Source organism: Lagenorhynchus albirostris, chromosome 1 (assembly GCF_949774975.1).
Source record: "Lagenorhynchus albirostris chromosome 1, mLagAlb1.1, whole genome shotgun sequence".
Lineage (NCBI taxonomy): Eukaryota > Metazoa > Chordata > Mammalia > Artiodactyla > Delphinidae > Lagenorhynchus > Lagenorhynchus albirostris.
Genome location: NC_083095.1, coordinates 114,561,467 through 114,574,631, shown reverse-complemented (window position 1 = coordinate 114,574,631; position 13,165 = coordinate 114,561,467). Strand labels below are relative to the sequence as shown.

At 38.3% G+C, this 13,165-nt stretch overlaps 1 protein-coding gene across 6 annotated transcripts in view; it reads left to right on the top strand.

Annotated features, from left to right (window-relative positions):
* The window catches only part of NEDD4 (NEDD4 E3 ubiquitin protein ligase), a 156,585-nt gene that overhangs the window by 125,864 nt on the left and 17,556 nt on the right, over nt 1–13,165 (top strand). For all 6 annotated transcript variants that reach the window (XM_060150461.1, XM_060150453.1, XM_060150443.1 and 3 more), the window contains 9 exons: nt 601–720; nt 1,972–2,175; nt 3,371–3,451; nt 3,678–3,732; nt 3,829–3,887; nt 4,922–4,987; nt 8,965–9,194; nt 9,935–10,056; nt 10,148–10,218. In XM_060150461.1, coding sequence (XP_060006444.1) covers nt 601–720; nt 1,972–2,175; nt 3,371–3,451; nt 3,678–3,732; nt 3,829–3,887; nt 4,922–4,987; nt 8,965–9,194; nt 9,935–10,056; nt 10,148–10,218 — 1,008 coding nt within the window. The remainder of the gene's footprint in view (nt 1–600; nt 721–1,971; nt 2,176–3,370; nt 3,452–3,677; nt 3,733–3,828; nt 3,888–4,921; nt 4,988–8,964; nt 9,195–9,934; nt 10,057–10,147; nt 10,219–13,165) is intronic.

Here is a 13,165-nt window from a genome sequence, read left to right as displayed (position 1 = left end):
TGCAAATCTCAGCTGCCTACTAGCAATGTTATCTGGTAGGAAATTGCTTCCATTTTCTAAGCTTCAGTTTCATCCTTAAGTAAAATGGGCCAGTAATCTTAATTATCTCATTAAGGTTTGTGTGGAGGTTAAATGGCATGATCTGTGTTAAAGCACTTAGTGTGTGGTTGTTATTACTCTCTTGATTTTTAGTGTTACCATTCTCATCATTATTATCTGTCCTACTGGAGTTTTTTTTTTAAGTGAAATGCTGTACACTTTAAAATATGATTTAAAACATGATTCATTTTAAGGAGAGCTAGCAGGGGGACTTCCCTGGCGGTCCAGTGGTTAAGGCTATGCCTTCCAATGCAAGGGGTGTAGGCTCGATCTCTGGTCGGGGAGCTAAGATCCCACATGCCTCACAGCCAACATACCAAAACATGAAACAGAAGCAATATTGTAACAAATTCAATAAAGACTCTAAAAATGGTCCACGTCAAAAAAAAAAATCTTAAAAAAAATAAAAATAAAGAGAGCTAGCAGTGAAAAAGGGATGTGGTCCTTTTAAAAAGGATTCTTTCTTATTAATATTTAATTCTTCTGTTATTCTTCACTTAGCTCTTGCCTACTTCATCTGGATTACCACCAGGTTGGGAAGAAAAACAAGATGAAAGAGGAAGATCATATTACGTGGATCATAATTGCAGAACTACTACCTGGATAAAGCCCACTGTACAGGTACCCTGCAATCTATCCATTAATGTGTTTTCTTACATAATTTGAAAGCTATGGAAGCTGTTATGTCACTTTGTAGTATATGCTGGATGCTTCTAATTATTTTCTGATATTGGTGCTAATTGTCTGCCATTTCCGGCCGATCTCTAATATACATGAATCACCGCTTGTTATTATGTAAAACAAGTCCAATTGGGAATAGGAGGACAAAGTAAATGATCTGGTCCACTGGGTAATTGTGTAATTTGAATGGTTAAGATCATTATTTTGCTAAAAGATAATCTTTTTTTTTTTTTTTAAAGATAATCTTGATGATTAGTATCTATCAAAGAACTTTGTCATGATGACACTTTGTCCTTGGCAACAGTGAGCGCCTTTTGTGATATTTCCTTGCAAGCATTTAGGAAAATATTTTCTCTTATCACCATGTCTCTTATTGAGAAATTTTTTAAAACTGACAAGTACAGAGAATAAGATAGTAAATACCGATTTTCTTAACACCCTGAATTTACCGCCATTAACAAATCACCATATATGTTTCTAGACATTTTCTTTTTTAAAATAAAATCTTACAGATAAAACTAAATTCCTTTTAGCCAAGCACTTGACGCCACTACCCAGAGGGAACTACCATCGTGAGCTTGTTGGGGATTCTTCCCGCCTATTTTATGTACTTAATAGAGAGCTAAACAATGCAAAATGATATTTATGTCCATGTGTCAAGTTTTGCAAAGATGTATTATATAATTCTAAATATTATTTTGCTCACCATTGTTTTAAAACCCTATCATGTTGTTTTATATATAAATCCAGTGTATTTCTTTTAACTACTGCCTTATATTTCATCACATGAATATATTACCTTTCAGGTATGCATTTCTGTAGTATATGTTTGTCATTCATTTTGTCTTCCCAGCATTTGAACCCACTTTGTGTGTATGGGAAATTCCCACTCTATATGAGTCTTCTGGGTGAGCAAAGACAACCTTCTCCACTTGGCACTGCAGCTTCCCTTGCAACTAGGGCTAACAGACTGACGGTTAACCAGCATTCTTACTGCTCAAGAATCAGCTGAGAAATTGTAAATTATTTTAAAAACAAACTTTGACAAAACACTGTATTGGAAAAATGAGCCTCCAATCTTTAGGCCTATTTATAATTGTGTGTGCTGTTTGCAGGTTAAGTTACCTTTTTAACCACAGCTATTTGTGTGTTCTCTATAAACACTGCAACACGATTAAATTAACATTCTAGGCCACAGTGGAGACCAGTCAGCTACCATCAAGCCAGGGTTCTTCTGCAGGCCCTCACCCACAGGCCCCCACGAGTGACGCAGCACAGCAGGTGACCCAGCCATCTGAAGTGGAGCAAGGATTCCTTCCCAAAGGCTGGGAAGTCCGGCATGCACCAAACGGGAGGCCTTTCTTCATTGACCACAACACCAAAACCACCACCTGGGTAACTTCAGTGCTCTCCAGTTTAAATTTATAACAACAATAATAGTCTCTCATGTGTAGTTCTTGATAATCTTTAATTATACATTAATATACCCTACATTTCCTAGTCCTCATTTAGAGATAGGTTGAATTCTTAATAGGATTATTTCTATTCAATATGTTTATGCCTATTTTTAATATTTGGGGGGATTGTCATGGAGATACATTTACTTCCTGTTTGCAGTTTTGGGGGGTTTTGTTTGTTTGTCTTTGTGTGTGTGTGTGTTTTTGGTCACACTGTGCAGCTTGTGGGATCTTAGTTCCCCAGCCAGGGATCGAACCCACGCCCCCTGCAGTGGAAGTGTGGAGTCCTAACCACTGGACTGCCAGGGAATTACCACATTTGCAGTTTTTAGCTCACTAGCCATGAATACTGAGGAAGATATTTAGTCATAATCCTTTCCCTTTATATGAGGCTTATAGTTCCAAAGTACTTTTGAATCCATATCTCATAGTACCCAAAAAAACTTATGAGACTAGGTAGAATAGGTATTTTTATGTTAAGATAAGGCTTAAAGTTGTTGAGCAGTTGGTTCACCGGTAATTGAAAAATTACTGAAAATCAGCTGCAGATGAAGAGATTTTGATTAATAAATTTGTTTAAAACACCAATATACCTAAATAAAACTAAAATTATACAATAAATGATTTAAGAAAACAATATTAAAATTATACATCAATAAATTAAATTTTGTTTTCTTTCAACAATTTGAATTGCCTTTAATAACCTTTTTGCGCTTACCTTCCTATCTTTCATAAATATTAATAAATTAACACCTTAGCAGCTAGGTGCCTAAAAGCATGTTCAGGGCCTCAGAAATAACATGTGCTCCAGTTTTATGTCCCACTCTTACACCAGTTTTTATTTAGAGAAGAGCCCTAAGTAGTGACACAGTCCATAAAGCGTGGGCAAAATACTCCGAATGGTTTCTGTGAAAGAGGTAGTGAGTTAATACTGATCCTCCTCTGAGATCTGAGAACTGAATATTGTAGCCTGTGAGTGATAGATTTTAGATGAGAACCTATTATTTCATAGAGTAAGCAAAAGAAATAAAAGTGATATCCATTGATATTAGAAAACGTAGTAACAGATTGACTTTCATGATTTTAAAGTTTGTGTGTGTGTATTGTTTTCTTTATTTCCTGTACCAAAAAAGGAAGATCCAAGACTGAAAATTCCAGCTCATGTGAGAGGAAAGACATCACTTGATTCCTCCAATGACCTGGGGCCTTTACCTGTAAGTTTCTAAAACTGCTACCCATCTAACTTGGCTATCTCAAACATTTGTATTTTGGAATACAGTAGTTCTTTAACAACTATGATTAATATTATTGTTGAAGTGTTGATGTCTTCTGCTAAGAATGGAATATGCAAATGAAATCAACCATATAACCAAATCTATTTCTCTGCCCATACGTCGAAAACCGTTTCCTAACATAATTGAAATATATTCTTCATTATAGCCAGGATGGGAAGAAAGAACTCACACCGATGGAAGAATCTTCTACATAAATCACAGTATGTGCAATGTGATTATTTTCATTACATTATCTTTTGCAGTATCGAATTTTGTACATGAGGATGGAGAACATCTTTTTTTCTCTCTTTCTTCAGATATAAAAAGAACGCAATGGGAAGATCCTCGGTTGCAGAATGTAGCCATAACTGGACCAGTAAGTCTCTTTGTATCAGGATCCTCTGATGGGGTTGTCCGCTTACCTGTCTCTTCAAGGGTGTTTGATCAAGGACATAGCACTAAAGGTGTTGAGAGGAAAGCACATTTGCAGATCTCCCCTCTCCCCACCGCCCGTACACCAGGTCTCAGTTATTTGAAAAGAGCATATAAAGTCATTATCCTTACTCTGCGTGGCAGCCTTGTGAAACCAGTGAGCCAGATAGTCAAATACTAAGGCAGTGGTCTGCCGTGCTCAGGCTAGTACTTGTCTGAAGAAGAAGGCTGGCAATCCTCAGCAGATCAAAGAAGCCAAGGGTGTATCTGGTGAGGAAGCAGAGAGCACCCTATCAACTCAGGGTCATGACTTGAACTTTTTGGTTGAAATCGTGGTAAATACCGGTATATAAGACGTACTCACATTTAAGTTCAATTATGACCATGTATGATGTTTACACTGCTCTTGAGTCAGATTAACGATAGGAAAATCATTTTCCTCTTTTATATAGCTTCTTTTTCCAACTTCAGTTTTTCAGATTTTAACTGTTTCCTAATTCACAAAAATAAGTAAAATTGAAGATACAGTTCTTGTAGATTACTCTTCTGATTCCATGTTTAGTCTTTTAAAGTAATGGATAAAAAAGGCAACTCCTCAGAGTTCAAGCAAAAAGTATATTTTTCTAATTACTCCTTTAATGAAGAAATCACTGAAAAAGCCTCTTTAGAAATGTAAATGTTCATTTCTAATATTTCTCTACTTGGAAGACATTTCCTGTTTCTGGCCTGTTGCATTTCAAGAGTATTGCATGATGAAAATTACAGCCATAGGAATTGCTGAATACAATTTTATCTTAAACAGAGAAATTAAAAATTTTTAAATTATATATATGGTTTTTCTTTGAATTAAACTTTTCAAATATTCTCTTTTAATGCCTTTAACTTATGTTCATCAAATACCCAGAGGGGAGTTTGTAAAATTGTTCCAGAATGAAACAACTTAAACCTTCTTTATTTTTCCAACATTTTTAACTCAAGGCAGTGCCCTACTCCAGGGATTACAAAAGAAAGTATGAGTTCTTCCGAAGAAAGTTGAAGAAGCAGGTTAGTGATACTTACAACGAGTTCTCAGGAATGATTGTCATATAGACTGAAAGCATGAGAAATGCATTTTGAAAAGTAACAGAGAATTTATTCTATATATTAACAACTTTGAATAGTTTCTTTTAGGGAAAGGATGTGTATTTTTTGAGTACCTGTAATATATGATTAGAGACCACAGTTATTTTATGTCTTTATTTTTCAGTATACCTTGTAATATAGAAAAATAGTATTAGAAGTGTGCTTTTAAAGAGCTCTAACCTGGTTCCCTTGTGGGTTTGTGGGGTTTGGGTTTTGTAGAAACTAAGCAAGGATAGCTCAGGAGATTATCCCCAGGCCTGGACTTAATTGTGTAGGAGGACTCTCTGGATTCCTTTTCTGCTTTGACTATTGTTTTCCAGTGTTAGTCATTCGTTATTTACAGCTTCAAATATAATATATCTCTGCATAATTTGACAGTACAGCTGTGGTTGGAGCAATCCTCTTATTGCTTGTCTCCTTCTGCTTATCAGAAATGTTCACTATTCTCTTTTCCATCACCACAAATTCATTATGTTTGGAACTAAACTCATCTGCCCATCTATTTCATTTCTGTTGGTGATGACTGGTTTTTTTTTTAGTAATTTTTAAAAATTGAAAGATTCTTTAAATTCCATAGTGCTTTAGTTTTCAAAGGTTTCACACACACGGTTTCATGTAACTCCATAATAACCCTTCCCCCCGAAGTCTGTATTGCCCCTCCCCCCTTCCCTCTCCCCCTGGTAGCCACTAATTTGTTCTCTATATCTGTGAAGGTGATGACCATTTTTTAATGCCTTTCTAATTTGCTCGTGCTTTTCCCCTTGCCCTGCAGTTTAGGAGTACTGCCACTAGGTGGCTATATTGGGTTACACTTACTTGCCTTCCAAGCCTGAAGCCTGCTTTTCCAGATTCAAGATGGTGGGTCTGCTTCCACAGATTTTCTCATCCTAAATTTAACAAAAAAAATGAAATATGATAGTTTTATAGTGCAGATATTTTATGCCTGAATAAAGCCCTAAAATGTCATCAATGTTTTAAACTCATTTTCAATAATAATTTTATGTTAAAATCACTCGAAATTTGTTTTCTACCTCTTAAAATTATTTGGGATTTTAAGTCTATTTTGAGTTACTTGTCTGGTAAATATTTTCATTCTTAATGACAGTGTATCGGTGGAATAGAAGCACTAGCTTCTCCATTTGCCAGTCTGAACACTTATAAGCATGTTACAGTATCTAATGGTTGATGAGGCAACAGGTCACAGAACACAAAAACCATAATGAAAGCAGTAATATTTATTGAGCTTTCACTACATAACAGGCATTTTTCTTAACAAGTTACGTGTCTTATCTACGTGTAATCTCTACAATAACTCTATAAGGAAGGGACTATTATTATCACATTTTAAATCTGAGGAAACTGAGGTTCAGAGAAATCAGGCAATGTGATCAAGTTCCATGGTTATTAGTGGCAAAGCCAGAAACAAACCAAGTGGTCTAGCGCCAGAGTCCATTCTCTTAAGCCACCTGACCTATCAGATTGGTGATTAAGAGAAGAAATTACCCAGAATGCAACAAAGATACATAAAAAGATTAAAATTATGAAAGAAAGCTTAAGAAGCATGAAGCTGTTCCAGAAAGAGAGACTGGAGAGCCTGAGAAAAGAGGCTGAGAATCTGAATCCTCAGTTTAACAAAATTTCCCAAGCAGGATTTAAAAATTAAAATCCCTATCTGGACACATCACAGCAAAAGAGCAAGATGGAGATGAAAATATCTAAATCAGTGCTCCAGAGCTTTGAGCTGTCTTTAACCTTTTCTTCTGCCTAATCCTTCACATCTCATTAGTTAGGAATAAGGGTGGCTGATCATTACGGAGATCACTGCATGCCTGGTATCGTGTCAGCGCAAGAAATGCGCTATCCTATTAAGTCCTGAAACAGCGCCCTGAGGGTCAGTATTATCGTCCCTGTTTTATAGGTGAGGAAATTAAGCCTTTGAAAAGATGTGTGAGGTGAAGCCGGGACTTGAACACAGTGTCCCCTGACTCTAGAACCCATGCATGGTCCACCACGCAGCTCAGAGGTGGAAATTTCTCCTTCAGCCCTCTCTTCGTTGCCACTGCTCACTCACATGTTCCACTCGTCTTCTCTCACACGGTCTGTTTCAGGGGTCTTTCACTGACCAGCACGTTTCTTGTCTCTCCTTAAAAACACCCTTTACACTCGACGCCATCAGCCTCTGAGAACCCACCAGTCCGATCCTGTGGCTTCCTGCTCAGCAGCTCTTCCTGGTCAGCCTTCGCGCTGTCTACACTGTGGCTTCACACTGCTTCTAAACCGTCTTGCACTCTAATCCCTCCTCTCCCTCCCCTCCTCCTTCTGTACCGTCCAGCTGTCAGATGGCTTAGACCCCTCCTGCATGCTGTTGCTCAGTCCCTGTCTCCCTTCCCCTCTTTTTTTTTTTTTTTTTCAGTACGCGGGCCTCTCACCGCCGGGCCTCTCCTGTTGCGGAGCACAGGCTCAGCGGCCATGGCTCACGGGCCCAGCGACTCCACGGCATGTGGGATCTTCCCGGACCGGGGCACGAACCCGTGTCCCCTGCATCAGCAGGCGGACTCCCAACCACTGCGCCACCAGGGAAGCCCTCTCCCTTCCCCTCTTGAAGCCTCCTTGATTGTCTCACTTGCAATTAATAGCTCAGTCTCTTTGCCCACAAGAACTTTGCATCTATTTCTATTTTTAACAATTTTCCTACCTTTTAAATCTCAGAATTAGTAACATTTACATTTGTTTCTCACACACACACCAAATTATAAACTCCTTGAAAACGTGACCACATCTTATGCCATGTTTTTATTCCCTTTTCCTCCCATCTCTGCCCCCGCTGTGATACCTACCTAGCATGGACCTAGCCCAGAGCGGGCCTTCAGTAAATGCTTGCTGAGTTACCTGCACTGTTTGCCTAGTGCCTAAAATTCTAAAATTCCTTTTCTCCAATCTTACCACTTTTTAAAATTGCATAAGCAGCAGAGGAAACTGATTATGTTATGCTTATATTGCTTATATAAACTGCTTGTATTATTATGTTTCTATAGGACTTTCCACTTTTCTTAAATATGAGAGTGAAATTGATTTTTTTCCCCTTAGAGCTAACCCTCTTTTTGAAGTGACAGAATATTTATAGTATGTTTCCTTTTCATGGTTTCCACTTGAACATTGCACACAAAGCACTCAAGAATAAAATATTCAGATATATTTCTATGTAATTTACAAGGTCTGCCTAAAAGCATAGTTACGTACATTTGTCATATAAGCAAAGTATGGACAAAAGATGAGTGAGGCAACAGAGCTCATTCACTAAGAACAGAAAGTCAGGAGCTAAGACTTTCTTAACTTGTATCTTTAGTTTCTTCACCCATAAAATGAAGACAATAATAGTAGCTTCTTCATAGTGTTGTTATGAGGAGTAAGTGAGTTAACCCACTAAAATGCTGGGAACAGTACGGGCACAGTCTGTAAATGTTAGCACCTGTTAATGAGTGAAGCAGGCAGGCTCCAAGGAGGAAAAGTGGAGGGCAGGGAAGAACCCTGAGCCAACAGGCACACAAGTAGCAGGCAGTGGCCAGACTGACTGCAGGTCACAGAATGGTCTTCTTCATTGGATCTTAAGACGGAAAGAACTGTTCATGAAGTGCCTTCACGTGAGCCTTATTACGACCATCAGTAGCTGCTTCTTCAGATGTGAAAATCAGAAGTCTGTGTAATTAAGTGACTAGAGAAAATGCATGAGTGCTTTCATACTGTGGAGGAAATACAGACAATATACCTAGTCCTGTTTTCCCTGAAAAAGGATCTTGGGCACAGGGTAGAATACAATGAATTTTATAACGTTCATGAGAGAAATGTGTCGTCTTGTTGAATTGATTTAAACCATTAGTCTCTCTTCTCTGGGTTTTCAGAATGACATTCCAAACAAATTTGAAATGAAACTTCGCCGTGCAACTGTCCTTGAGGACTCTTACAGGAGAATTATGGGGGTCAAGAGAGCAGACTTCCTCAAGGCTAGACTGTGGATTGAGTTTGATGGCGAAAAGGGACTAGATTATGGAGGAGTCGCCAGAGAATGGTTCTTTCTGATTTCGAAGGAAATGTTTAACCCTTATTATGGGTTGTTTGAATATTCTGCTACGTAAGTACCTTTACAATGACTGTATACAGAAAGAAAATAACTGTTTTGAAAGTAACAGAGCGATGTGATGCAAGGAAAATGTACATCATAGTGTGTCAGAAAATGGAGACTGTAAGTAATGTTTCAGAAATAACTTTTTAAAATTGTGGTGAAATATACATAACATAAAATTTACCATTTTTATCATTTTAAGTACATAGTTCAGTGACATTAAGTACAATACATTCATTGTTGTGTAACCATCACCACCATCCATCTGCAGTACTTTTTCATCATCCCAAACTGAAACTCCATACCCTTTAAACACTATCTCCCCCATTCCCTGGCATTAACCGTTCTACTTTCTGTCTCTCTGAATTTGACTATTCTCAGTACCTCATATAAGTAGAATCATACAGTATTTGTCTTTTTGTAACTGACTTCATTAGCATAATGTCTTCAAGGTTGTATCCATGTAGCAGCATGTGGTAGAATTTCCTTCTTTTTGAAGGCTATATAATACCCCGTTATGTGTATCTACCGCATTTTGTTTATCCATTTATCTTTCAATAACATTTTGGATTGTTTCCACCTTTTGATCCAAATGACTATTTTTAAAACCATTAAATCCAATGGTGTAATATGGTTCTAACAGAGGTAAACAACTCTGAAAAGAGGGAGATGATTTACAGTTATTTAGTCATATTAAAATTTTTGTATGAAATATAGAAAGGAACATTCAAATGTGGTTATCTTTACAGGGATAATTATACCCTACAGATAAATCCCAACTCTGGATTGTGTAATGAAGATCACCTCTCTTACTTCAAGTTTATTGGCCGGGTAGCTGGGATGGCAGTTTATCATGGCAAACTGTTGGATGGTTAGTATTAAGCCTAAAACTTTTTTTTTAATGTAATTATCTGATTTCTTTCACTTGGTAATCATTTTGAATATATTTGATTTTTTGCAAGGCTTTTTCATCCGCCCATTTTACAAGATGATGCTGCACAAGCCAATAACACTTCATGATATGGAATCGGTGGTATGTCTTTTTCACTTATAAAGTATGATAGAACAGGCAAATAAATATCTTACAGGCTTACCTTTTAATAATGAAAAAAATCAATAGATGTGCCAAAATACAAAGGAACATTTTTCCCCAACATTTTATTATGAAAATTTTCTAACGCATAATGAAATTGAAAGTATTTTACGATGGCTATGTGCGTATCCACCACCCAGATTACACAATTGGCTTTTTATCTATACTCACTTGTCCACACCCCCATCCATCAATCCATCCTGGTTTTTTGATGCATTTCAAAGAAAGTTGCATATATCAGTAAACGTCTCTCTAAATACTTCAACATGTTATACATCAGTTTTATGCATCTCTTGCATCAGTATTTGAATTGTGATGAACGGCATACGTTTTCAAAATGGCAGTCCAAAAGCAAGGCCTTGAGATTAGACTACTACAAAGAAACAGAAACCCGATAAAAAGGTGGGCTTGTAGGAGAGCACCAGAATCACAACTAACTGCTGAACAAGCATCGACAGGAAGACACTGGAACTCACCAAAAGAGATACCGACATCCAAAGACAAAGGAGAAACCACAATGAGACGGTAGGAGGGGCGCAATCACAATAAAATCAAATCCCGTAACTGCTGGGTGGGTGACTCACAAACTGGAGAACACTTATACCACAGAAGTCGACCCACTGGTGTGAAGGTTGTGAGCCCCACGTCAGGCTTCCCAACCTGGGGGTCCGGCAAAGGGAAGAGGAATTCCTGGAGAATCACACTTTGAAGGCTAGTGGGATTTGATTGCAGGACTTTGACAGGACTGGGGTAAACAAAGACTCCACTCTTGGAGGGCACACACAAAGTAGTTTGTGCATCGGGACCCAGGGGAAGGAGCAGTGACCCCATAGGAGACTGAACCAGACCTACCTGCTAGTGTTGGAGGGTCTCCTGCAGAGGCGGGGGGTGGATATGTCTCACCATGAGGACAAGGACACTGGCAGCAGAAGTTCTGGGAAGTACTCCTTGGCGTGAGCCCTCCCAGGGTCCACCATTAGCCCCACCAAAGAGCCCAGTAGTCTCCAGTGCTGGGTTGCCTCAGGCCAAACAACCAACAGGGAGGGAACCCAGCCCCACCCATCAGCAGACAAGAAGATTAAAGTTCTGCTGAGTTCTGCCCACCAGAGCAACAGTCAGCTCTACCCACCACCAGTCCCTCCCATCAGGAAACTTGGACAAGCCTCTTAGATAGCCTCATCCACCAGAGGGCAGACAAAAGAAGCAAGAAGAACTACAATCCTGCAGCCTGTGGAACAAAAACTACATTCACAGAGAGATAGACAAGATGAAAGGCAGAGGGCTATGTACCACATAGAGGAACAAGATAAAATCCCAGATAAACAACTAAATGAAGTGGAGATAGGAAACATTCCAGAAAAAGAATTCAGAATAATGATAGCGAAGATGATCCAGGACCTCGGAAAAAGAATGGAGGCAAAGAATGAGAAGGTGCAAGAAATGTTTAACAAACACCTAGAAAAATTAAAGAACAAACAAAACAGAGATGAACATACAATAACTGAAATGAAAAAAACACTAGAAGGAATCAATAGCACAATAACTGAGGGAGAAGAACAGATAAGTGACCTGGAAGACAGAATGTTGGAATTCAGTGCTGCAGAACAGAATAAAGAAAAAAGAATGAAAAGAAATGAAGACAGCCTAAGAGACATCTGAGACAACATTAAACACAACAACATTCTCATTACAGGGGTCCCAGAAGGAGAAGAGAGAGAGAAAGGACCTGAGAAAATATTTGAAGAAATTATAGTCAAAAACTTCCCTAACATGGGAAAGGAAATAGCCACCCAAGTCCAGGAAGCACAGAGAGTCCCAGGCAGGATAAACCCAAGGAGAAACACGCTGAGACACATAGTAATCAAATTGGCAAAAATTAAAGACACAGAGAAAGTATTGAAAGCAACAAGGGAAAAATGACAAATAACATACGAGGGAACTCCCATAAGGTTAACAGCTGATTTCTCAGCAGAAACTCTACAAGCCAGAAGGGAGTGGCATGATACACTTAAAGTGATGAAAGGAAAGAACCTACAACCAAGATTACTCTCCCTAGCAAGGATCTCAGTCAGATTTGACGGAGAAATCAAAAGCTTTACAGACAAGCGAAAGCTAAGAGAATTCAGCCCCACCAAACCAGTTCTACAACAAATGCTAAAGGAACCTCTCTAAGTGGGAAACACAAGACAAAAAAGGACCTACAAAAACAAACCCGTAACAATTAAGAAAATGGTAATAGGAACATACATATTGATAATTACCTTAAACGTGAATGGATTAAATGCTCCAGCCAAAACACACGGGCTTGCTAAATGGATACAAAAACAAGACCCATATATATGCTGTCTACAAGAGACCCACTTCAGACCTAGGGACACATACAGACTGAAAGTGAGGGGATGGAAAAAAATATTCCATGGAAATCAAAAGAAAGCTGGAGTAGCAATACTCATATCAGATAAAGTAGACTTTAAAACAAAGAATGTTACAAGAGAGAAGGAAGGACACTACATAATGATCCAGGGATCAATCCAAGAAGAAGATATAACAATTATAAATATATATGCACCCAAGACAGGAGCACCTCAATACATAAGGCAACTGCTAACAGCTATAAAAGAGGAAATCGACAGTAACACAGTAATAGTGGGGGACTTTAACACCTCATTTACACCAGTGGACAGATCATCCAAACAGAAAATTAATAAGGAAACACAAGCTTTAAATGACACAATAGACCAGATAGATTTAATTGATATTTATAGGACATATCATCCAAAAACAGCAGATTACACTTTCTTCTCAAGTGTGCATGGAACATTCTCCAGGATAGATCACACCTTGGATCACAAGTCAAGCCTCACTAAATTCAAAAAAATTGAAATCA